Raw genomic sequence first — 26239 nt, 5'->3', positions numbered from 1 at the left:
CGCGCTACGAGCTTGTAGGTCTGCTATTTTTGAAAAATCGAAGAACCACTGACATAGAAACATAGCTTTTTCAGAAAACTTGTCAGGATGTAGAAGACATTTTTAGAATCTGATCTCAGGTCAAAATGGGTTAATTAAACACCGACAAGACGCTCTGACCGTCATACTGGAGTGCACCCAGAGAGCCGGCCCACACGCCCCCTTTGTTGCATACGGGCTGGCTGCGTCCATGACGACGGCCCCTCCCTCCTTGTGATCCCAGCTTATCCCGTGTGTGTGAGAGAGAGAGAGAGAGAGAGAGAGGGTAAAACATAGCTGGCCGGGGTCTTAGCGTGGTACTTATGTATGGCTTGATTCATGAGAAGACGAGCCCATCCCCACACCCCACCCCACCCTCTGAGCTGTCAACACGGGGGAACATAAGTTAGGTGGGTGGGGCATGCTCGTGGGTATAGGAGGCGCGTCGATTGACTGATCGGCGATCGTGTCCTTTAAGCGGCTCTGTGGCTCTGCCACTGTGGCGGTGTTGTCACGTTGTCTCCAGACTGTGAGGGTGTGAAGGAAAACTGGATGCAGCATTTGCCCGGGAACATGGAATAGCAAACGTGTGTGTGTGTGTGTCACACTGTAAGCCTTACGATAATCTCCCTCATAAGAGAGCATATTTGTGTGTGTGTGTGTGTGTGTGTGTGTGTGTGTGTGCGAGTGACTACTGACTGACCACAGAGCTTAACTGAGACACTAGGCTGCATTATGCAATCCCGTACCTCCACTTCCCTCTTTTGAGCCAGCGGTTTTTGGCTGCCACTTATTGTCTTGTGTGTGTGTGTGTGTGTGTGGGGGGGGGAGGGGAGGGGAGGGGTGGAGAGGAGGTTAACTTAGTTTCGGGCTTGCGGTCGAGATACGGCTGACAGCGATTTAGAGAGGTGTAGTGGTCGAGAGTGCCTAGTTTCGGTCTGGTATCTTAAATAAAGCTACTTTCCGTTCTGTGCGTGTATGTGCAAGCAAACGCTGTATACGTGAAGGGTTAATGTCGCAGTGTGTGTGTGTGTGTGCGTGTGTGTGTGTGTGTGTGTGTGTGTGTGTGTGCGTGTGCGGCGCACATGCGTGCTCGACTGTCTGCATGTCTCTCCTTACAGGGTCTGGTTGCCGCTGTGCCTGTGTTTTTAATGGGAAGATGATGCAACTAGCCATTCCTCTTTTCTACCAGGCATGTAAGTGCGCGCGTACTGTCGACGCGCAAGCGCACGTACATTTTGCGTTTGTGTGTGACATAGAGAGAGGGGATGTTGCTGAATGAAGCCCGCCTTGAATGTTTGCACTGGAGGGTGGCTGGTTGCTAGGCGACGCTAGCGTGTTTGTTTTATTTTTAAAGAGAATCACTGCTGCCGAACATAACAGATCACACACTCTCATTTGCGCACGCTCGCGCACGCAGCAACACACACACACACACACACTCACACACACACACACACACACACACACACACCCACACACACACACACACACAGGGTCCCTGTGGATCCTTAAAAAGTCTTAACATCTTCAATTTAATTTGTGTAATTCAATGCCTGAAGTGGCTTAAAATGTCTGGAATTGTAGGAGTCGGGGGCATTACATTTTGATCTAGAGTTTTTTGCAGACAGACAGACATTGTTTATTTCCTTGGCTTGAACACAACACTGCAAGCCATCCGTGAATGGGAAACGCACGCATCGATGTGATTCTCCCATCCGTAGCTGCTGTTGATGTAGATTTATTTTATTTTGCCCAATTTACCCTAAGGCCAATTCTACAAATGCCTTCTAAATCGGATTGGTTAATGGTATTATATCTTTTTACTCTTTAGAGGTATTAAAAATCACACACAGCAGTGTTCTTGGCAGCACATTTCTATTTTAGTTTAGTCATAGTCCTTTGGAATTAAACTTCATTCGTGTTAGTCTAGTTTTAGTCGACTAAATCTACAGTTGATTTTTGTCGACTAAAATGTATTTTGTCGGGCCTTGATGCTGTCGTAATGGCTGATTTTACACTTGCTGAAAATTGCCGGTCTTGCGACGTGTTGTGGGCTTGTAGATCTGTTTTTTTGTCAGCCAGAAACCAAGTGTAAAATGTCTTGTCTACTTATACTGGATCTCTTGTCCACTATAGTCCCTTCCTAACATTTCAGTCTAGTTTTTATTGACAATTGTCAATATATTTAGTCTTAGTCATCGTAGCTTAGTTTTCATTTAGTTTCCATTTAGTTTTCGACAGTGAGAAAAGGTAGTCGACAAACCTCTTTCGTCTTAGTTTTAGTCGAGGAAAACAACACCGGTCCATAGACTTGGCTGCTACATGACGAGGTTGCAGCCAAGACTCCTTGGCTCCTTTTCTTCTATGAATTCTCCGGTGCTGTTTCAATTGACCGTTTCTTCCTTTTTCCACAGTTTCTCGTATGAAACTAAATAATTTAAAAGTCAAACATCAGCCACGTCACATCTTGCGTTGTCATTTACTGCCCCTAAACAAACATTAAAAGTCCATAGACTTGGCTGGCAAACGATTTACGTCATAAGTGCTCTAAAACAAACATAAAACATATGACGTAATCTTCCAAAAGTGTGCAGATATATTCTGGCTCGCAACCAAGTGTTTTTAGAGCTTGATCAGATCAGAGGGTATGCCATTAGCACATGGATTGAAGAGGGAAACATTGGAGGTAAGAATGGGGTGACTGGCCGCCCCGCCCCGGGGCATGAAATCCAAACCTGCTCTGAGTATTTATAGTGCCTTTCTCTCAGACATAGGGGAGCTCATAGCCTGTGATACAGCACAGAGCGCACACACACACACACACACACACCCACTAAACCCAGCTGTAGTTACTACTCTACACCTACCGTCCTTTTTTGGGCACATGCCTGCTCTCTCTGCGTGCGTGCGTGCGTGCGTGCGTGCGTGCGTGCGTGCGTGCGTGCGTGCGTGTACACATGCTTGCTTGTGGTGCATGACCTAACTGACAATGGTGGCGGAGGCCTTTGGGAGCCATGTGGACATTCTTATCGAGGACGTCCCTCTCACCATGATGCTAGGGCTTTCCAAGTGCGAGTTGTTGGGGCTCACACAAACAATAGACTGTTTGATTGTCGGTTCAATTCAGCCGTGCTCAGATGTTTGAATGTCACTGGATGTAGTTCAGAAGGTTATAGCCATTGTGTGTGTGTGTGTGTGTGTGTGTGTGTGTGTGTGTGTGTGTGTGTGTGTGTGTGTGTGTGGTGGTTTTTACAGTTGCCGCTGAGCTGATTGCAGGCCAGGCTTGGAAATCTACTGTAGTACTAAAAGTAAGCATCAGAATATTTACAGAGAATCACAATTCTTACAAAATTGACATCCTAAGAATTGATATTCTATTATATCGGGGGGGGGGGGGGGGGGGGGGGGGGGGGGCACACTTCCTGTGCGTTGGTTGAGGACGGTGACGACATAGTAGTGTTTGTGTGGTTGCTGGGACTCATCAGTGGGAACTGAAGTCTGAACGTAGGAAGCTCCCAAGCATATCAATTTACAAAACGGCCGGCATAACAACAAAACGTTTTCCAAAACGTTCCCCGAAAGCGAGTGTGCCCAGGAGGATATCCAAACAGACATGGCAGAGAAAAAGGTGCCTGAAATGAATTTATGGTAGCACTCAAGGCGAGCCCACTGATAATAAAAAAAAAAAACAGCGCCAAGTTGTAAAAGAGGCCATAAACGCAGCAATTTAACTTGAAGCAGGCATCAGACAGGCACCTGACCTCTTCGTTAGAATCTAAAGCCCAACAGGTGCGATGGTTGATTATAAGTTAGACCCCTTCAGGCAATACATTCACCCACAAGTACTGAATAAACCATTGTCTTGTCTAACAAAATGGATAGAGATTCTGCCTCTTCCCCTCTCTTAGGGATACTTCACCCCAACCTTTCTCTATCGATTACTCACCCCATGGAGACTTAATGAATTCACGGATGTTTGTTTTATTTTTGTTGCATTCCTAAGCCAATAACTTGACCAGCAGTGGTTCCCTATGGAGACGATGAGGGTCTCCTTTGTGTCTCCATAGGGAACCATTGCTGGTCCCCCTTTTTTTTTATCCCACAAGTTACATTATAGCTTCCAACATAACCGTACGACACACACAGTCGTACGGTTAAGTGTGTGTTGGAAGCTATAATGTAACTTGTGGGATAAAAAAAAAAGGACCAGCAATGGTTCCCTATGGATTATAGCTTTTTTTTATCCCACAAGTTACATTATAGCTTCCAACACACTTAACCGTACGACTTGGAAGTGAGAGACATGTTCATATTTGTACATTTCATTATTAAATTGCAGAAAAGTGTTTAAACTAAAACAAACGACAAAAGAAGAAGTCATCAGGAAATAAACACAATCAACAATAACACAATTTTATTTAACTCCTTGGATGCTTAACCGCTGGCATCCGTGTTAGGAACACCCCGAAATACCAGATCTAGCGTTCACATGTGCGTGCACGTGGCATTTAGTGACTTTAAGGCTCATAATGGTATAAAGCACGATGTTCGGGGCTTAACTCATTCTGGGCGGGAACCCCTTTTGGTGTTTTAAGCCTTATGTTATACTTTAGCTATTGAAAAATAGCAGATCTACAAGCTCATAACGCGGCCCAGAGTGCCGTGCTACGAGCTTGTAGATCTGCTATTTTCTTTTAATCGTGAAAATGTGGCACAAATCTATGTATGTATGTGTGTGTGTGTGTGTGTGTGTGTGTATATATATATATATATATATATATATATATATATATATATATACTTTCAGAGCGAATGTTTTTTTGTTTTTTTTGGCTTTCGCCTTTTATTTTGTATGGAGGGACAGATAGTACAATGACAGGAAATGGGGAGAGAGATGGGATGAAGACATGCAGTAAAGGCCGTCGGGATCGGGAGTCGAACCCGCGGCACACTGCCAGACTGGATTACCCGCAAAGGTGCCTGGACCATTGAGCCATGGCCCAGGCCAGAGCGAATGTTTTTAACTCAAATCTTTGCTTCCTTGCACCCATCTGACATATTGTCAGATGGGTGTCGGCGGCCAATTACATATATTTTTGGGGGTCCTTGACATGAAAATCTTTGAGAACGACTGACACAGAAACATTGAAGTTTTTCAGAAAACTGTCATGAATTAGAAGACATTTGTAGAATCGTTCTCGGATCTAAATTTGAGCTGCCGCTAACACTATAAATGATCCGAGGCGAGCGTCGGAACACAGTCTGACCCTGGCACGGAATGGTTACTTCCGGTTCAAACGTTAACAACAAGAGCTCTTCTCATCTGCTCTTGTCGTACATTTCGTCTGGCACCTACCGCCCTCCTATGGTGACTGGCGTTCACGGTGTTAAATGGGTTTGAAGTGTTGGGACATTTCTCTGAGGCATTTCATAGAGTTGATCCGCTTAATTGTATTTCCTCCACTCTGTTCATTAAATATACTCGGGGTTGGTTCTGTGGTGTGGTTGAAATGTCAAAGGGATGGGATCATGATGTCTGTGTCATCATTGTTGATGGAACCACTTTGCTCTCTCTCTCTCTCTCTCTCTCTCTCTCTCTCTCTCTCTCTCTCTCTCTCTCTCTCTCTCCCTCTCTCTCTCCCTCCGTCTCTGACCTCCCTCTGTTCTCCCTGCAGCTGTAAGACGGTGAATTATGGGTGCATTCCTAGACAAGCCGAAGACGGAGAAGCACAGCGCCCACGGCGACGGCAACGGGCTGCGCTACGGCCTCAGCTCCATGCAGGGCTGGCGGGTGGAGATGGAGGACGCCCACACGGCGGTGGTCGGCCTCCCCCACGGACTCACGGACTGGTCCTTCTTCGCCGTGTACGACGGCCACGCCGGCTCCCGCGTGGCCAACTACTGCTCGGGCCACCTGCTGGAGCACATCCTCGGCGCGGGCAGCGGCGACTTCGCGTCGGGGCCCGGCTCCGGCGTGGAGGGCGTGAAGGACGGCATCCGCTCGGGCTTCCTGAAGATCGACGAGTACATGCGCAGCTTCTCGGACCTGCGGCAGGGGCTGGACCGCAGCGGCTCCACGGCGGTGGGCGTGCTCCTCAGCCCGGGCCACCTCTACTTCATCAACTGCGGCGACTCGCGCGCCGTGCTGTGCCGGGACGGCCGCGTGGGCTACTCCACGCAGGACCACAAGCCCTGCAACCCGCGGGAGAAGGAGCGCATCCAGAACGCCGGCGGCTCGGTTATGATCCAGCGGGTCAACGGCTCTCTGGCCGTGTCCCGCGCCCTGGGGGACTACGACTACAAGTGCGTGGACGGCAAGGGCCCCACGGAGCAGCTGGTGAGCCCCGAGCCCGAGGTGGGCGTCATGGAGCGCGCGGCCGACGGCGACGAGTTTGTGGTGCTGGCCTGCGACGGCATCTGGGACGTGATGTCCAACGAGGAGCTGTGCGAGTTTGTGCGCTCGCGGCTACAGGTGTGCGACGACCTGGAGAAAGTCTGCAACGCGGTGGTGGACACGTGCCTGCACAAGGTAGGGGAAATGTACACATTGTTTGAAGCATATATATATATATATATATATATATATATATATATATATATTAGGGATGCACCGAAAGGGAAATTCTTGGCGGAAAACTGAATACCGAATATCCGAATATGATTAATATTGTATATCTTTTTTCCTACCATTGCTGTCATGGCCGTACCTTAAAGCTACCTGATTTATGGCAAAATAAATGGTTATGGCAAAAACTTAACTTAAATAATAATCACTATTATGGGTCCATAAAACATTTATTCAGCTCTTTTGAATGCATTAATTGCGTACACTATTCTGTGATATATTTTCTGCCTATTCGGGCTGAAACCGAATAGGCCGAAAATGCATTGTTAGCCATTTTCTGCCGAATATTTTCTGCCGAATATTTTCTGCGGCCGAATATTCGGTGCATCACTAATATATGTATTGATTGGCTTCTGGATTTCAATATTTTAAATCGTCTGGGATATCATAATATTGTGATCATGTAAGTCTGTTTCTTGTTGTTAATCAATTAATTTAAAATGGAGAATCTAAAGATGTCTTGAGCTATATGCCAGACGAGTGTCAAATGAAAGTAAAACATCAGACCCGTCTGAAGTGAGTTGTACTGTACGAGTGCACGTGTTTGGTCCGACGATTCATTGATCCGAAAACTCAAACCCTAACCTAAACATAACCGCAAGCACGGGAGCAGGCGCTAGTCCGAGGTGCACGGGAGCAGGCGCTAGTCCGAGGTGCACGGGAGCAGGCGCTAGTCCGAGGTGCACGGGAGCAGGCGCTAGTCCGAGGTGCACGGGAGCAGGCGCTAGTCCGAGGTGCACGGGAGCAGGCGCTAGTCCGAGGTGCGGACGCATGTCGAACCAATGCTCCGTCGTACCATAGTATGCCTCCCGTACTGTACTGCAGGGGTTCTCAACCCGTGGGTCGCGACCCCTCGGGGGGTCGCCAAATTATTTTAGGGGGTCCCCAAATTATTTAAAAAAAAAATATATATATATTTTTTAATTTTAATTTCACGATTTTTCAAAAATAGCAGACCTACAAGCTCGTAGCGCGCCACTCGGTGGCGCGCTATGAGCTTGTAGATCTGCTATTTTTCAATAGCTAAATTATAACAATGCTTAAAACACCAAAAGGGGTTCCCGCCCAAAATGGTTTAAGGCTATTGTAGCAGTCAATTTATATTGGGGTTCGGGAGGGGGCGGGGCGGGGGTCCCGAGACATTGCCAAAGCATTTCCGGGGGTCCCCGGCCAAAAACGTTGAGAACCCCTGCTGTACTGTACTGTACTGTACCAGAGGCGCAGCCAGAAATGCGATTCTAGATGGGCCTCGCTATGGCTAGGTGGGCCGGCACGCACGCTCACGCAGCGCGCGTGCGTGGTGGTCACGCGCGCGAGTGGGGTTAATCGGTTATTTATTTATTTATTTGGCGTATTTCGGTTATATTTCGGGTTATATTGCCCCCAGAGTGACAGCCAGGCAGTTCTTATTTTTACCGGCTTTAGTTAACATTAACAAGACAGACAGACCCGCTGGAACGCTTCAAATACGTCTGTCTCACACTCACAAACACACACACACACACACACACATGCATGCACGCCTGTCGGAGGAGTGGCGAAAATTGACTCAAGTGTCACTAAGTAAGAAATCTCTCTCTCTCTCTTTTTCTCTCTCTCTCTCTCTCCCCCTTCCCTCTCTCCCTCCCCATCTCTCTCTCTCTCTCTCTCTCTCTCTCTCGTAGTTGTGGCGTTTAGTGTTTACCGTCCCCGTCACACACACACACACACACACACACACACACACACACACACACGACACACACACACACACACACACACTCTAACGTATCTCTTCAAGCTGCAGAAATAAATAGCCTTTGTTTGAAACTAAAGCATCAACGTGGAAAAATCACAAAACAAGCTTCCAATCCATTCCAAATACCTTGTTGCTGACTGCTGAGGCGTCGGAACTTCGGAAGATTTAGAAAAGCATAATCCACAGTATTGTCACCGCGTCCGCGACCTAGTCTATTTTTAGTTTATCAGATTTGTCGGCGTGCTACGGCCCCGGAACGAGAAAAATTTATGAAACAAAAAGTAAACATCTCCACATGGCTCTGCAGCAGCAGTCTCAGGAAGTGGACGTAACAACTTGCATGATCGCATCCTATAGACTATAGTCTAGGCCAAAAACCTGGGTCTTAAAATGGCTAGTCTAGGCACATTAGTGAAAAAGAACCGACAGCCTGTTTATTCATATTAAGCAAGATGATCATGTAAAAAACACAAAAAAAACATATTTACTGAAAGAAAGAAAGACATTATGAAACTTATTATGTATTTAATTTTTTTTTGAAAAATCGATGGGTGGTCCAGCTCTCTATATGGGTGGGCCGCGGCCCACCCAGGCCCACCCGTAGCTGCGCCCCTGTACTGTACTAGCCCTCCTCCCTCCCCCTGTGTGTGTCTGTGTTAGGCTGTGCAACAGTGACACTTGGTGGTGAACAAACGCTATATAACGCTATTTTTGTGCTCGGACACAGGGACCCAGGGACACAGCCAAACGCATAGCTGTCTATAGGAGTTGTTCTGCACCACTCAAAAAAACTAAGCAAAAATAAAAAACTAGTAGTAGTAAAGTATGCCCATCTTGATTTGGGATCAAGGGAAAAAATGTCCGACGTGGCCTTGAAAGAAGGGTTCATTATTGGGTCTCAGACGGCCTCAGACTGCTCAACTGGCATTTAGATTTTTGGGAAAAGACATCAGTAAATGGGGGGGCGGTCGGAAATTGCGGTCGAAAGTGCACATTTAATGGCTGTAGTGCTCGTGCATTAGTGCAGATGTCTTAAGGAGAAACAGAAGAGCAGCTCTACCTCAGGTGACTGATAATGTCAATGCAGGATGTGATTAGACCGTCGTCAGCAAGAATGGTCCATCGACGACTCCACTGAGATGGATATTAACGGGCTGGGTTTGCAGGCCATGAGCCCCTCGTTACAAAGACCAGGCACATTTTGAAAGTGCCGCGGTGCAAAGATCCATAGACGCTGGTCTATAGAGCAGTTGTTGTTTTTTGTCGACTAAAACTAAGACGAAAGTTTTCATCGACTACCTTTTTTCACTGACAAACTAAATTGAAACTAAATTAAAACTATGCTATTATGACAAACTAAGCTAAATTTAGTGACAATTTCGTCAACAGATAGAAGCTAGACTAAAATGTTAGGAAGGGACTATAGTGGACAAGAGATCCAGTATAAGTCATTGTCTCCACCAGGCCGAAGGCATGGGGAGAGAGTATGTTTTGCACTCCGTCCGTGTGTGTGTGTGTGTGTGTCCGTCCTTCCGTCCGTCCGTTACCTGCTAATCTCCGGCACCGTTAACCCGGTCGATGCCAAACTTTGCACACACACTCCCTGGATGCCAACGATGAACCTCTGCCCCACATTTTCCAGAACAGCCTGTTATAGCGCCACCATGAGGCAGCTTTTCACATTTCTTACCTAAAACTGCACCGATCTGCGTGAAACGTTGCATGCACACTCCCTAGAGGCCAAGGACAAACCTTTGACCTGCATTTTCTGCATCTGCTTTTTATAGCGCCACCAGGAGGCCGACTTTTGTAAAACACATTTTTTGATATTACTCCTTCAGATTCTGTCCAAAAATCTCACAACTCGTTACACAGTATCTCTATGGTCATGTGCTCAAGTTGGATCTGTCCGTTATTTCATATTCCATCCTAATTGGCTATAATTGCCTTTCACAGTGTGCAAGATTGCCCCGTTTTGAACAAAAGCCTCAAATCATGAACGCAGCATGCAATTTACGTGAAATCTTTCACACATTTTCTTACTAGGCTGAGGAATATATCCCACCCTTTTCACATTGGCCTGTTATAGCGCCACCAACAGGTTGATTTTTGCAAAACACATTTTTGGAACAAAATGCCTCAAATCATCTAATTGCCATCAAAGGCGTATGAAGAAATGGCACCCTTTTCACATTGGCCTATTATAGCGCCACCAGGAGGCCACAACCTGACCTGGCTTGGTGGAGACCTGTGCCCCGAGGGGCACTTTTTCTAGTTTTACACTTTTACACAAATAGCAGATAGCGTTGTGAGCGCGAGCTTTTCAGCAAGTGTAAAATGAGCCATTGCGACGGCGTCAAAAATACATTTTAGTCGACTAAATGGACTGTAGATTTAGTCGACTAAAATATTATGACATTTAGTCGACTAAAACTAGACCTAACACTAACACATTCCAGGTGACTAAAATGACTAAACTATGACTAAAATAGAAATTCGCTGCCAAAAACAACACTGCTATAGAGATGCATGTGGGGGGGAAAAGTGACATGGGTCTCATAATCTCCGTGCTTGGCCGATTGCATGTACCACCGTACACCAAGAGAATTGTACAGGCCTGAATTATTGACTTCTGCTGCAAAGGGGTCCAGTGGCCAGTGGTGGAAAGTATCCAAGTACATTTACCCAATTTACCATTTACCCCAACTTAAAAAAAATCTTCTAAATCCTCCAGTTTTCTGAAATAAATATTTTCACGATTTTTCAAAAATAGCAGACCTACAAGCTCGTAGCGCGCCACTCGGTGGCGCGCTATGAGCTTGTAGATCTGCTATTTTTCAATAGCTAAAGTATAACATAATGCTTAAAACACAAAGGGGTTCCCCGTCCAGACTGGGTTAAGTACAACTTTGAGGTATTTGTACTTTACTTGAGTGTTACCATCATCACAAATGTGACCAAATGAGGGAATATGTTTTGTTAGACTGATGTTCCATCATTCCAGGAGAGTTCCAGAAACATGTATTATCTTATACCATTGCCAAGGACGATCTATACATGTATGATTATTATTTTTCTGAGATTATTATTGTGTCAAATATGATTGCGATTTAACTCAATGGTCGCCAAGGACTTTTTTTTTTTTTTTTAATATATAAAATATATAAAATAAAATATATATATGGTGGCGGTCTGGGCCTTTTGGCGCCCCCTGGTGGCGATGAATACAATCTTGTTGTATTCTTAAAACGCCATGCCACATTTGTTAACCACTTGAATCCTGGGGGTGGAACGTTCACCCAAAATAGCTGATCTACAAGGTCACAAGCATTGTGCAATGTAGATATGCTATTTTTGGGGATCGATTTGTGTGAAATAAGACAAAATCGGTTTTCATCAAGTATAGAGGGATTCAAGTGATATTAACCGTCTTGCCGCCAGCATTAAATCGCGCATTGCCAAGGTTTTATTGCGCGTAACACTTACTTTGAAGAGCCAAATATCCATAACCGCATGTTACGACAAAATGCTGTGTGTGGTGTCTTGAGCGGTTGTTGTTCTCTCGCTCGGTGCAGAAAAAACCCGACCGCGAGTATCGCAGCGCCTGCTGTCGGCCACTCAAAAACCTTGTTTTCACCGGAAACGACATTCATTGCGCCGATTTTGGAGATGCAGGCATTTGAAGGCGGACCATTGAATGCAAGTGAATGCGCGCGCATCTTCAAAACGGCCGCGGCCACTGTCCCACTTGGACTGTTGTGCTAACGAACGGTGGCTAACGATACGATCGGATCAAAACATGGATTAAAGAATATATAAACCCCTGGATAACGTAGCTATGTTTCTGGCAGGCTAGACCAGGGGTTCTCAACCCGTGGGTCGCGACCCCTCGGGGGGTCGCCAAATTATTTGAGGGGGTCCCCAAATTATTTTCCAAAAAAAAAAAAAAAAAAAAGATTTATTTTAAAATTTTATTTTCACGATTTTTCAAAAATAGCAGACCTACAAGCTCGTAGCGCGCCACTCGGTGGCGCGCTATGAGCTTGTAGATCTGCTATTTTTAAATAGCTAAATTATAACGATGCTTAAAACATCAAAAGGGGTTCCCGCCCAAAATGGTTTAAGGTTATTGTAGCAGTCAATTTATATTGGGGGTCGGGAGGGGGCGGGGCGGGGGTCCTGAGTCGTTGCCAAAGCATTTCCGGGGGTCCCCGGCCAAAAACGTTGAGAACCCCTGGGCTAGACGATACATTTAACACCGTTTTCTACGGTTGTGGCGGGCTGCGTGCTAAATTTGTAGCTCAACAAAAGCCAATTCATCCTAGTGAGGGTGAATTGACAAGAGGGCAGTTTCACGATAAATTGAAATCTCCGCCATACCATTATTATGACTATTATTCTTTCTTATCACGGTTAACTAACGGTTATCGTCCCTTCCCCCTATATTGTGGTTCTGTCGGTGCAAACTCCCCAAGTTGATGCCTATTTGTTGTTCTCTCTCCGGTCTGGTCCTCCCAGGGGAGCAGGGACAACATGAGCGTGGTGCTGGTGTGTTTACCCGGGGCTCCCAAGGTCTCCGAGGAGGCCGTGAGGAAAGAAGAGGAGCTGGATAAGTTCATAGAGACTCGGGTTGAAGGTAAGGACACCTAACAGTCTAGAGCAGACGTTCCCAACCACTGATTTGTTTTTTGTTTTATCCCACAATTTTGTAACCCATTTTTTCCACACGGTGTCAATTATCAAATGTAATCCTGGGCGCTACACTTCCTCTGCCAACCTGGGGGGGGGGGGGGGGGGCAGCGGACTGACCTCATGCTTACTTCTATGCATGAGGAGTCCAAGCTGCTTCTTTTCACCTGACAGGGGGAGAGTTATCCCGGCCGGACGTAGCGCGTTATCCCGACCAGTTCCTTTCCCCTCCATCAGGTGCCCCGGCTAACCAGGGGGAGGTAGTTTAGAGACCAGGATTACGGCATGTTTTTTGTGAGGGTAGTGGGTACCTACTAGGGCATTCACTTCTAGTCATTTTTACTAGTTGCCTAGTTTACTAGTCGACTAGTTGTTTAAACACCTATTATGTTTAAACCCCCCCCCCCCTTTTTTTGGGGGGGGAAATAAATATTTGTACATTTAAAAACTGTACATTGGCGACTATAACTATAATCTAACTGATCTTGAGGCCTACAAAATCGGGAGAAATCTTTTCTTATCAACTAGTCAACTAGTACCAACAAGGTCGACTAGTGGATTTACTAGTCGACTAGTAAACTAGTCGACTAGTTGCTTAATGCCCTAGTACCTACCCTAGGAGACACGGGGAGAACATGCAAACTCCACACAGAAAGGCCCTTTCGCCAACCCTGCCTCGGGTATGGGCACTGATGACGCGAAGCCCAACCACTGATTTGACTTGTAAAACACTGGTGGTATTTGAGCCCCCCTCTATGGTGGCACACAAGAGGAGTCGCCCCAAAAAATAAGAAAAAAAAGGAATTAAATATTTATATTACCACAGGTAGTTCTTCTGACCAAGCTTGAAATGGGCTATCCAGACGTGCTGAAATGGAGCGTGACAGCACACCTAGCCGTTAATAGAACGTTTGAGGACGGATCAATCAAATTAGAAATATCCTCACTTGTACTGATCAGTGATTAGACAGTTTTGTCAGAGCAGCGAGCATTATTGGCTTAGGAATAGAACAAATGGTCTAGAGCAGGGGTTCTCAACCCGTGGGTCGCGACCCCTCGGGGGGTCGCCAAATTATTTTAGGGGGTCCCCAAATTATTTTCAAAAATAAAAAATAGCAGACCTACAAGCTCGTAGCGCGCCACTCGGTGGCGCGCTATGAGCTTGTAGATCTGCTATTTTTCAATAGCTAAATTATAACGATGCTTAAAACACCAAAAGGGGTTCCCGCCCAAAATGGTTTAAGGTTATTGTAGCAGTCAATTTATATTGGGGGGCGGGGCGGGGGTCCCGAGACATTGCCAAAGCATTTCCGGGGGTCCCCGGGCCAAAAACGTTGAGAACCCCTGGTCTAGAGCAGCGGTTCCCAAACCTTTTTGGCCATGCACCCACTGTACCTCCCGACCTAGCTGATGCACCCCCCCCCCCCCCTCCACACATGGAAATATAAATTGCATGAGCTATATAGACATATATTTTTATCCACATATATGAACCTGAATATGGCATAATATATGCAGCATAGGCTATATTCTGCATTACTTGCCATATATTGGCATAATATGTTAATATATTTAAAATAAAACCATAGCACCACAAGGGGTGCACGCACCACAGTTTGGCAAACACTGGTCTAGAGTAAAGATACCAATGTCGTAAAAGCTGCCGATACTGCATAATAGCGACTATGCCACGCGATGCTGATTCGATGCCACGCGATGTTTCGCATGATATGTCACTTAAATCAGTTATTTCGTATGTTGAGATATTCTAGTAGTCTCTGTTGCACTACCGTTTTATCCTCTTACTGCAGGGCTACTAAAGTCTGACCCCTTGTCGTTCTGACAACGTGGCCCCATGAACAATTTAGTTGAATAGCCCTGTCTCGCTGTAATATTTACATTACTATTTTACTAACTTGTAGCTGCACACAATTATTATTATTTCTCGAAATGTGTTTTCATTTCATTACAAATGTTAGTACAAATACGGGTCCATTTGGTTCCATGTGTACGTCCACAGAATGACAGACCCGTAAGGGTCCATTATTTTGGAACCGTTTGAGAACCACCAGTTGATACTCTGTATCAACTGATAAACAACGTTATGGGACTTCGGAATCGATATCGGGGAAGGGATTTATTTTTCTATCTCTAGATCAGTTGAGGCTGAATATGAACTTGACTTTGTTGATCTCCAATAGACTTAACGTGTGTGCGTGTGTGCGTGCAGAGCTGCTGCAGAGCGGTGGGGATGACGGAGTCCCTGACCTGGTGACTGTCGTGAGGAGCATTGCCACTGAGAACATCCCCAACCTCCCGCCCGGTGGAGGCCTGGCCAGCAAGTAAGTAATACAGCATGGAAAACCACATGTTCCCACTAAACACACACACACGATAAGATAAAAACATTGATCTACCTATTCCACTATTCCAGTGTCCGATATACACTACTCGGGTGCAGTACTTAGTTTAGACAGTTTTTGGTTTAGACTAGTCATTGGTTAGACCAGTCAATAGTCCTACAACTACAACCTATCTCAAACCCTCACCCTAAACCCAAACCTTTCTTTTCTTGGATTCAAGTTTTTCTTTGTTTTTTTTGTTTTTTTTTTAAGTAAAAGAAATGTATACATTTTAAAACAAACGAATATAAGAAATGCCATGAATTTAAAAACAATGATTAACCCATTTAGACCTGAGGACGCATCTGTGTCATATTATAGCTTTTAACCCATTTTGGGCGGGAACCCCTTTTGGTGTTTTAACTAAGCATTATGTTATACTTTAGCTATTGAAAAATAGCAGATCTACAAGCTCATAGCGCGCCACTCGGTGGCGCGCTATGAGCTTGTAGATCTGCTATTTTTCAACTTCAACTTGTAGGTCTGCTATTTTTGAAAAATCGTAAAAATGCGGCACAAATCTTTGAATATATATTCTTTCAGAGCGAACGTTTTTTTTATTTCGACGTCAGGCCTGAATGGGTTAAGAAGTATAGTGGAAAAATATGTAGGACAAATATTGTATGTGTCCAAAAAGTGACCGGGTATGTGTGTGTGTGGTGTGTGTTCACAGGCGCAGCGTGATCGAGGCCATGTACCACAAGCTGAACCCTCACAGAGAAGAGGAAGGGGTGAGTTCTTCACTCTTCTTTCTCAACTCTTCACTCCATACCACATGGGGAAACACTTGTGTGTGTGTGTTAGGGCATTCACTTCTAGTCATTTTTACTAGTTGACTAGTTGCCTAGTTTACTAGTCGACTAGTTGTTAAACCACCTTTTATGTTTAAAAAAAGAAATATTTTTGAAATAATATTTGTACATTTAAAAACTGTGTACATTGGTGACTATAACTATAATCTACCTGATATTGAGGCCTACAAAATCGGTAAAAAAAAATGAACTTTTTTATTTTTTATTATTAACTAGTCGACTAGTACCAGCAAGGTCGACTAGTGGATTTACTAGTCGACTAGTTGCTGTGTGTGTGTGTGTGTGTGTGTGTGTGTGTGTGTGTGTGTGTGTGTGTGTGTGTGTGTGTGTGTGTGTGTGTGTGTGTGTGTGTGTGTGTGTGTGTGTGTGTGTGTGTGTGTGTGTGTGTGTGTGTGTGTGTGTGTGTGTGTGTGTGTGTGTGTGTGTGTGTGTGTGTGTGTGTGTGTGTGTGTGTGTGTGTGTGTGTGCGCGCATACGCTTGATCTAAGTGTGGGCAAAGGTCAAGGATAGGCTCGTCATCAACACAATGGACAGCAGTTTAGGAATTCCACATTGCTGACTTATTTGGTTTGCAAACCTCAGTCAGAACCCTCAACAGACCGCCTCCCTTTGCATCGTCAGTTATGGAATAGCAGTTCTAGCAGTTAACTTGCCTATTGCCCATCGAATTTATTTGGTAGTTGCATCCATGATTATCCCGACTTGGAGATCAGATGTAATATTCCGACTATCTGGGTAGGAGAATTATGTTTTGGACAAGCCAGACTCTGTGTGGCTGTTGGTCCAAAATTCCAAATGATATTGTAAAAATGTACAAAGGGCCTCTGGTTATCTGCAAATGGGGCTGGCTTTGTCTAGTTCACTCTAAATTTCCACAATCGGAATTTAGCAGAGTTAACCCATTTTGGGGCGGGAACCCCTTTTGGTGTTTTAAGCGTTAGTTACGTTATACTTTAGCTATTGAAAAATAGCACATCTAGGTCTGCTATTTTTGAAAAGTCTTGAAAATGTGGTGCAAATTTGGAATATATATTCTTTCAGAGCGAACGTTTTTAACTCAAATATTTGCTTCTGGGAGGTCCCTGGAACAACATATTTTCAGATGGGGGGTAGGCGCCGGGCGGCCAATTACATATAATCTTTGGGGTGACATGAAATATTGAGAACCACTGATATAGAAACATGAGTTTTTTTCAGAAAACTGTCATGATTTAGAAGACATTTTTTAGAATCGTTCCCAGGTCTAAATTGGTTAAGCTGTTAGTATCTTAACCTGCTGGCTATCATCCATTGTATTAGGAATAATATCCAGAGAACTAGAACTGCAATATATCTTCTTCCAATTTTCACCTGTCTTCATATAATTGGTCTACTTGCTCTGTGTCTCATAGGAGCTGAAATCTCCTCGGAAAAACGGAAAGCCTGACGATACGATTCAGATTCCGAAGGCCCCGATTCGATGATAAATCGATCACTGATGCATCTCTCAATTCCAATACATGATTTATCCCCCCCCCCCCCCCCCCCCCCCCCCCGCACTGTATGACTAATAAACAAACTGCATTTTAATGATACATTATTTGATAATAAAAACAAACAAACAAAGAGATGTGTCACTGTCAATGTCATTTTTGACATTTGTGATCGATTCATAATCGTCCATGTCCGCATTGTAGAGGAGGACTTTTTATAAGTGCGATTTGCTCAGACACTGATGTAAACTTCTCCATTCATTGTCAATGGGAATTTAATGTTTGTGTAGGACGAAAATCTACACTAATAGCTGAATATAAGAGGGGCTCCTCAAAAATAATGAACAAAATACTATACCCTCAAATGTTTTGTTCTATCAAATGCAACGTTATAATGAGCTCCCACTTAGCAGCATTTCTTATAAACTGAATTATACATAACAAAACGGTAAAGGTTGAAAAATATATAACGACAAACTAATCAAGCTGGTCAGGTTGTAAAGCACGGGGCACGGTGGCACAGTCGCTAGTGCTGTCGCCTCACAGCTAGAAGGTCCTGCGTTCGATTCCCGCTGTGGGCGCTGGAAGCGTGTTCTCTCCTCCACGTCATCAGTGCCCATACCCGAGGCGGGGTTGGCGAAAGGGCCTTTCTGTGTGGAGTTTGCATGTTCTCCCCGTGTCCCCTGCAGTAATTCTGGCCTTTAACCCCCCCCCCCCCCCCCACATAGGCCTAATTTATTTATTTATTTAGAGAGGAAAACACGGCGGAAATATCGGCCAAACGATTCCCCCCCCCCCCCCCCCCCCCCACGCTGTAGTTTCTATTGGCTTGGAATCCCCATCGATGTGATTGATACGCAGGTTTCTGAACTGTCTGTATATTGCCCACCAATGAGGCGCAGAGTGAGTAGACGGAAATTGTTCTTCTGAGCAGCAGTTCTATGAAGATAAGGTTGAAGTGGGTGAAGTATCCCTAAAACCTTTTGACACAAGTGTTGTCTATCACAAGTGGTGATATCCATGCATGGAGAGTGGCTCAGCTCAGTGACTGACTGAAAAAAACAACTCTTTTTTTAAGGCACTGATGTACTGTAGGCCTACATCATGTTACATGTACAGTCAGCTGATATTTTTGAAAACTACAAATGTCTTCCAAAAAAATATTTTTAATTTTTTATGATCGGCACTTGAATTGTATACAAATAAACATACAGTATAATTCAATTATTAAGTAACAATGTGCACCAAGAAAAAACACAGACAACGGAATACAAAAATAGGATAGAAGAGATGCATAAATAAAATAGTTTACACAACCAATAATGCAGCATCATCTACCGTATGTATATTAAAATGACCGCGAACAATCAAAAGGGTATTGTGTGTGTGTGTGTGTGTGTGTGTGTGTGTGTGTGTGTGTGTGTGTGTAGAAGACCATGGACTTGGTGTTTTCACTGGGCTGTGGGGTTGCTGACTGCTGTTGACACCACTTGTCTGTTAAAATGTAAAGTGCAGGTCACTGGGGGTTCTGGCTCACTGGGTTGGAGGTAGATTGTGTGCTGTACTCTTATGTGGGCTGTGTACGGGGATGTGGGCTGTGTACGGGGATGTGGGCTGTGTACGGGGATGTGAGAACACTGTCGCACCACGTTGTATGACGCTAGATAAATGTGATCACTGTGACTGTGTGTGTGTGTGTGTGCGCACACTCTTCAATAGAATAGGTTGATGTTTGCTTTGTTAGCTCTGTGAGAGAGAGAGCGTTGTGGTTGATTTATACTATGTTGCGTGCTTTGTCACGAGCTGAAAATGTCCAGATCCACAAGCTCACAGCCGGGGGTCCCAGAGCAGAACAATCGTGGGCTTATAGATCGGCTATTTTCGGAGCGTGCGACACCCGGCGCGCAACCAAGTGTAAATCACCCCTTTTTTTAGCTATTAGCGATGCGGGTGTGACCGTCCAGTGCCTGCAGAGTCTGACCCTGGCATGTTCGACCCCAGGGTGTGGGGGAAAAAACTGGCGGAGCGCAGAGTAAGGAGAAAGGCGCGACGAGAGCGGTGCTTCTGGAGGCTCTGCGCCAGATCCACGTTGGCCAAGCAGGCCAGGACGCCAGGTCCCCGTTGGCCTACGCGCTGGCCAACATGGCCAGGCGGCCGGAGGGGAGCGACGATGACGCGGCGGCCGAAGACGACGACGACGACGAGGAGGGGACCCCTTTCGCCGACGCCGTGGACGACCACAGCTGCCGGAGCCCCGTCTGCTGCTCCGAGGACCGGGAGCCGCAGCCCCCCGCCGCCTCCCCTGCTCCCTCCTCTCTCCCCTCGCCCACACCCTTCCCCTCCTCCTCCGCCACTACAGAGCCGGAGCCCAAGCCCAGCCGCGACGCCGCGCCCACCACCACCGCCGCCGCCGCTGCGGACCTCCTTGACCACCAGCCCGACCCCTCTGCCTCACCCTGACCCCCCCCCCCCCTATAAGCCCCTCCTGACCTCAGCGCTGCTGCAGTCGGACACACTGTGACCCCCTTGTCCTTTTTTTTGCTCTGAGCAGCTCGTCCTGCTCGCCACGCAGAACTAGAACACATAGAGGTTGCTGCTAGCTATGTTTATCATCTCCGCCAACGGCAGCCATTCAGTTTTTGTTAACGACACGTTGCGCGGCGCTTCTATCTGTTAAAGTACTTCGTCACCATCCCCCCCCCCCCCTCCCTCCGACACACTCCTTCCCCTCCAGGCTGTATAGAAAGAAAAAAAACATTTTCATCACCTGCCGGATTATCCCAGCCATTTTCTCCACACCCTGACCAACCAGGCCCCAAATCTCCCCCCCCCCCAACTCCAGTCCCAAAACTATGCTTTGTTACCTGGTAGACTGAAAGAAAAATAAAGCGCACAAGCTTTAGCGGGGTGCATACTTAGTTTAGACTAGTCATTGGTTAGACATGGGTTAAGGTTAGGTTTAGGTGTGCTGCCCCGTGGGAGGTTAGGTTTAGGGTGAGGGTTTGAGATTGGTTGTAGTTGTAGGACTAATGACTGGTCTAACCAAAAACTGTCTAAACTAAGTACTGCACCCGCTTTAGCAGTTATTGTCTTTGCTGGTGTTGATTTGCCATCCTGTCTCCATCCCCCCCCCCCCCAGCACAGAGAGAAGAGCAAACTGTAGCTGTTTAACATCCCAGTGCCCTGCACGGCCTCCAAACCTACAGCAACTTAACTGTGTGTGTGTGTGTGTGTGTGTGTGTGTGTGTGTGTGTGTGTGTGTGTGTGTGTGTGTGTCGCGAAGAGACTCCTCCTGGCTGACTAACTCCGAGCCGTGTTGTGAACGAGGCTTGTCGATATGCTCAACAATCTCACGCTGTATAATCCAACCTTTATAGAGCATTGCAGTCCCGCCCCCTACCATGGCCCAGGAAATGATTCTCCGTTCATTTTCTTCATAGACATTTCAGAAAGTATTTATTTAAAGATGTTTACGCCGCGGACAAAGCCAACTGGAGTCGTGACTCGTGACAAATCATGACAACAAACACAATTTTTTGGGCCGAACAAATAATTAGAAAGAAGAAAAAAACGGAAGGTTACAACACTTTTTTTGTTCTTTTTCTTCTTTGTAATTATTTGTTTGGTCCAAAATATTGTTTGTGTTGTCATGAGTTGTCACGACTCGAGTTGGCTTTGTCCGCGGCGTAACCGTCTTTAAATAAATACTTTTTGAAATGTCTATGGGAAAAATGCATTGGGATTCATTTCCTGGGCCATGGTAGGGGGCGGGACTGCGACGCTCTATTGAGGACACAGTGGAACACTGTCAGTGCAGTTCCTATACAGAGAGGGAGTGTCAGGGCGGGGCTGCTAGGATATTCACTTTTAAGTTGCAGTTAAAGTGGCCTGTCGTTTTGACCACTCACCTCCTTCTATTCTCAGTAAAACCTGACCCGGAGATGGCTCTGTACTTTCCGCACTCTTTTTCTCCATTCTACACCAAAATATCTTCACCAAAAAATAGGGTTATTTTACGGCGAATGTACCCTAAATCAGTGGTTTACTCGCACACAACCACCGACTTAAAACCAATTTAACCCAGCAGATCTACGCACCATTGGTTTGTTTTGAGCTTGTAAATCGGCTATTTTTGCCCTGAGGCACCCGCCGAAACACCGGTGTAGATGGAATAATACAGTCCGAAGTACAGTTGTAACTCGGGTCGGGTACTCTTGAGACTAGACGGTTCGAGTGGTTAAATAACTCCCTTCCTCATACACTCCCAACATTGTCCTTGTACTGTGCATAGGAGCCTTAACAGCAAGCCAAAGAAAGACACATTTACGTCCTGCAGTCAGATTCCAGGACGCCACGGCGAAACATGTATGTCCACTAAATATGTAGTGAGTTCAGCGCAAACGCCTTGAAATTATGTTTTTTGGAGGGGGATCTTGTAGTATGATTGAAGTATGATCAGCCCATTAACAGACTAATCTGTGTGGGGGAAGAAACGCAAACAACGGAACGGCTTGGAATGTTTCCCATGCAAAATGCATGCGTGTGACATGCTTGAGTTGAATTGGTTGTCTGGTCCTTTTGCACCTCAACTACAAGGCGTTGAGGTTGAAGGAGAGCCCCGAGTGGTCCATATAAAGGTACAGCAAAGTTCATGTCCACGAGACAGAATGTACATGTCCAGATGAAATCCTTGCCATCTCCCCTGTACCTTTTATCATGTGGCGTATATTCCCCAACTGCTCAAAAGATGCAATCTGAAACCGCTTGTTGATTGGAACGAACTGGTGAAATTGAAAATAAAGATATTTTTTGTGTGTGTAAGGAGATGGAGAGGTAGTTGTCATTCTGTTGGATGCCCTGTACATCGGCAAAGCATGGTGGTCTAGCAGCTGTTTGCATCATCTATCTATGGCGTGTACTGTTCTAGGGGATGTCATGCTAAATGCAGTGTGTGTGTGTGTGTGCGTGTGCAAGTTCTGTTTGTATGCACATGATTGGGCCATGTCAGTCCCACACATTAAAATGTGAGCTAATGAATGAACAAATAAAAAATAATTTCGGGTCAAATACACTCATGTGCGTATTTGTTCGTGTCCTCTGTTGTCTTGTCTTTTTCCCTTTGGTCATGACTCTACTGAATGGCCCCAATTTGCCCAAAAGACCCGAACGAGAAATGGAATTAGAAGTTTGCCTGGGGGACCCCAAACTAGTGAAAATGGCATGGGGTAACACTTGCTAATATGCAGCCCCATGTCTATACATTACATACCAGGATGGCACATAACAGGTGCGCACGCATCTGGTCATAATTGTTGCGCGGCAGATCAGGCGAAATGAAGCGCTCTTGCGTACCAACGTTGACTAGCTCTCGTGTCACGTGCTACAAAATGTCTGTCCACATCCTGTAAGTAGATTTGGAAATAAAAGCTAGTGTTGACTAATCGTTACAAGTGGCTCTTATTTCTTTGGAAGAGGAAGTCTGTTGGGGTTGTAACCAAGCTGCCATGACAAGTTGTCGAAAGTGAAAGTTTTACGGTATAGTCATTATAATGCATAAAGCATTCTATGAGTAGGTCAAGTATAAATGCATTGTGAGATGCATGTAAACGCTGCATATTTAATAACAGGAACTCCTAAGTAATCATAATGAGATCATGGTACGTTATAAAACATTTTATTGCACTTTCTATGCATCCCATATTAATTCACATAGTTAAGACATATTTGTGTTATAATAATGCTTCATAATCACCCTTATCCTGCTTTGTGATCACTGTTAAAATGCATTGTCATTCGTCACTATTAGTGGTCATTTGTTGCTTTAAACGATTATAGTTATACAGTGGTATAAGCAGATTAAAATAAGTTATAAGTATGTTTTTAATGCATCATAATGCATCATAAACCTCACGGTTTTCCCCAAAACAATTTCCAATACATCCCATGTCTAGACGTGTGCATAGTTGTTTCAGCCCAAGTTTGTTTGGGTGTTTCAGCACCACCTGGTGGACAAAGTTGCAGGCCGCATGCACAGTACACAAAGCCTCACTCATTGCAATAGTTGTCTCAACAAGTATGTCAAAACAGGGGGGAAATAGCTGATCTTAAAGCTCACACAAGTAGATGAGCATTTTTTTTAATGTGAGACAATTCTACAATTTCCACCCATAATAAATAATGACATTCCCCAAATAGGGAGGCCACTTTGAAAGTGTTTTTTAAAAAAAAGAAAAAAAAATCAATGAGAGTCGTGTTCCAATAAAGATCACATCCCTAATCAAACACAGATTACCATATGGTCATCTTTTTTCTGATACATGGCCTGTGTGGTGCCGTCTCTCCCATGTGTTGACTCGCAGTGCATTCCTGTGGTGTCCTTACTTTGAGTGCTCTTGTCCCTCATTTCCTGTGTGTGTGTGTGTGTGTGTGTGTGTGTGTGTGTGTGTGTGTGTGTGTGTGTGTGTGTGTGTGTGTGTGTGTGTGTGTGTGTGTGTGTGTGTGTGTGTGTGTGTGTGTGTGTGTGTGTGTGTGTGTGTGTTAGAGGGACAAGACTGTCCCTCCATTGAGCCACATGGCTAACGCAGCAGCATCTGGAGTTCATAGCCTCAGTCTAGACTTGTTTAACCATCGGTGTGGGAAGGGCTATAAATTTAGGCCGCGCTGTCGGCCTAAATTGTTTTGGGTTTTTTTTCCCCGCCCGGCAACACGGTCGCTCGACTGTCAAAATCGGTTGGTGACGTTGTGCGAAGGGGGTATAAGTCGGGTTGGTGGAGACCTTCCTAAACAGGCTCATAAACTGCTACATGGGTTGATTCTCAAAGTGGGGTCCAGATTAGAACCCTCAGGGTTCCTTGAGAGGGTTCCAAATGAACCCTTAGCAGGTCTGTGACTCTTAAATAGAACCATTCGGTTCTATATTTTTTTTACACTCAGAGTTACAAAGAAGATGGGGGGGGGGGGGGGGGGGGGGGGAGAAAGTTTGAGAACCACTGTGCTAGACACATGCACGCTGTTGGCTTCTTTTGCATGAATTGTCAACTGAAGTGGAGGAGACCCCCCCCCTCCCTCCCCCCCTCTCTCTGCCTGTTGGTCTCGCATGTAATTCTGCACAAGGTGAGTCATCATTGCTGCTGCTGCTGCTCAGCTCTGGTTGTCTGCTGCTGATAATGCAGGGATTCTCCACCTTTTTTAATTCCAGGGATTCCCTCCCCCCCCCCCCCCCCCCCCCTCTCTGTTTGATGTGTGCATTAGGCCACGCACAGACCTTGTAACTTGTTTTTATCGGCTGACTATAAATGCTGTTTTGGATTGGATGTTGTTTCTTAGTTGTTGTTTTTTTTTTACTGATGTTTGCTGTTTTTAACATGTCTTAAAGCACTTTATAACTATGTTTGGAAAAGCGCTATCACTTTCGTCTTTATTTTGGGTCCCCTTTCTCTCTCTCTCCCTCCATCTTACTGTCCCACCTCTCCCTTTTGCCTTTTTTGGGGTCCCCTTTCTCTCTCTCTCTCTCTCTCTCTCTCTCACTCATAATGTCTCTCTAATGTCATAACGATTAGCAACCCTAACAACAAATCTCTCTCTCTCTCTCTCTTCCTCTTTCACTTTTTACTCCCTCCCTTTTCTCCCCCTTCCCCTTCTCAGAACGCCGGTGACCTGGAGGACCCCTGGTAGCCACGGCAACGACCCCCGGTCCCTCAAACCCCCCACACCCCCCACCCCTCGCCTCCTCCCGTGATTGGTGCAGCCACGCAAGATGGGAGGAGCGTCTCCATTTTTTTTGGGCCATGCCTCCTCCTCCTCCTCCTCCCACCAACACCACCACTGATAGAGAGAGAGCGAGAGCGAGAGAGGGGACATGCTTTGTGTGTGTGTGTGTGTGTTTGTGAGTGTGCGTGAGCGTGTGTGTGTGTGTGCGTGCGACGGCGGGATGATAATGTTGATGACTTACGACGACGAGTACACATACATACACGCGCGGCTTTAAGACGTGGAGGAACTGTCTTTTTTTTTAAGGGGGGGGACGGGGCGGGGGGGGGACGGGGGGGGGGAATAATACGTCGAGATTTTGAACGAACTTGCAGCTTATAGTCGTTGCTATAACGGTAGAGATGATTGATTTTTACCAATGGAGAATGAGCTGTTTTTTTCTTTCATTATTATTTTCAGTTTTTTTGTTTTTATTTGGATGTTGTTTGACGCCGAATCACCCGACTCTCACAAGGACATGAGGACCTAACTGCGTGCGTTGTATGAGTGTGTAAGCGTCTGTGTGTGTGTGTGTGTGCGTACGTGTACGTGCGCTTGAGTGAGTGACGGAAGAGGCGGGCCGACAGAAGACAGGACAGAAGGTTGGACAACAGAGACTCGTTGTCTTGTTCTTTATGCTCGTGGACTTTTTTTGCGCTCTCTGATTTCCCTTTGACGCCTGCCTGACAACCCCCCCCCCCCCCCCCCCCCCTCAAAATAACCCCCCCCCC

The 26239-nt window shown here is 45.8% G+C and overlaps 1 protein-coding gene across 8 annotated transcripts in view; it reads left to right on the top strand.

The window, feature by feature from the left end:
* Positions 1-25762, top strand: part of LOC306915537 (protein phosphatase 1B-like) — a 34910-nt gene extending 9148 nt beyond the window's left edge. Inside the window, exons 2-7 of one of the 8 annotated variants that reach the window (XR_013788837.1) lie at positions 5697-6550; positions 12903-13020; positions 15304-15415; positions 16149-16206; positions 20904-21145; positions 21558-22842. Coding sequence is in view for 7 of the 8 variants with exons in the window: in XM_079492916.1 (XP_079349042.1) it covers positions 5714-6550; positions 12903-13020; positions 15304-15415; positions 16149-16206; positions 19761-20219 (1584 nt within the window). In the remaining variant the exon portion in view is untranslated. The other 7 variants (XM_079492916.1, XM_079492918.1, XM_079492919.1 and 4 more) reach the window with 7 other exon arrangements.
* The last annotated feature ends 477 nt before the right edge of the window (positions 25763-26239 follow it).

This window comes from Electrona antarctica (assembly GCF_951216825.1).
Source record: "Electrona antarctica genome assembly, chromosome: 22".
Lineage (NCBI taxonomy): Eukaryota > Metazoa > Chordata > Actinopteri > Myctophiformes > Myctophidae > Electrona > Electrona antarctica.
This window is presented reverse-complemented; position numbering and strand designations above follow the sequence as displayed.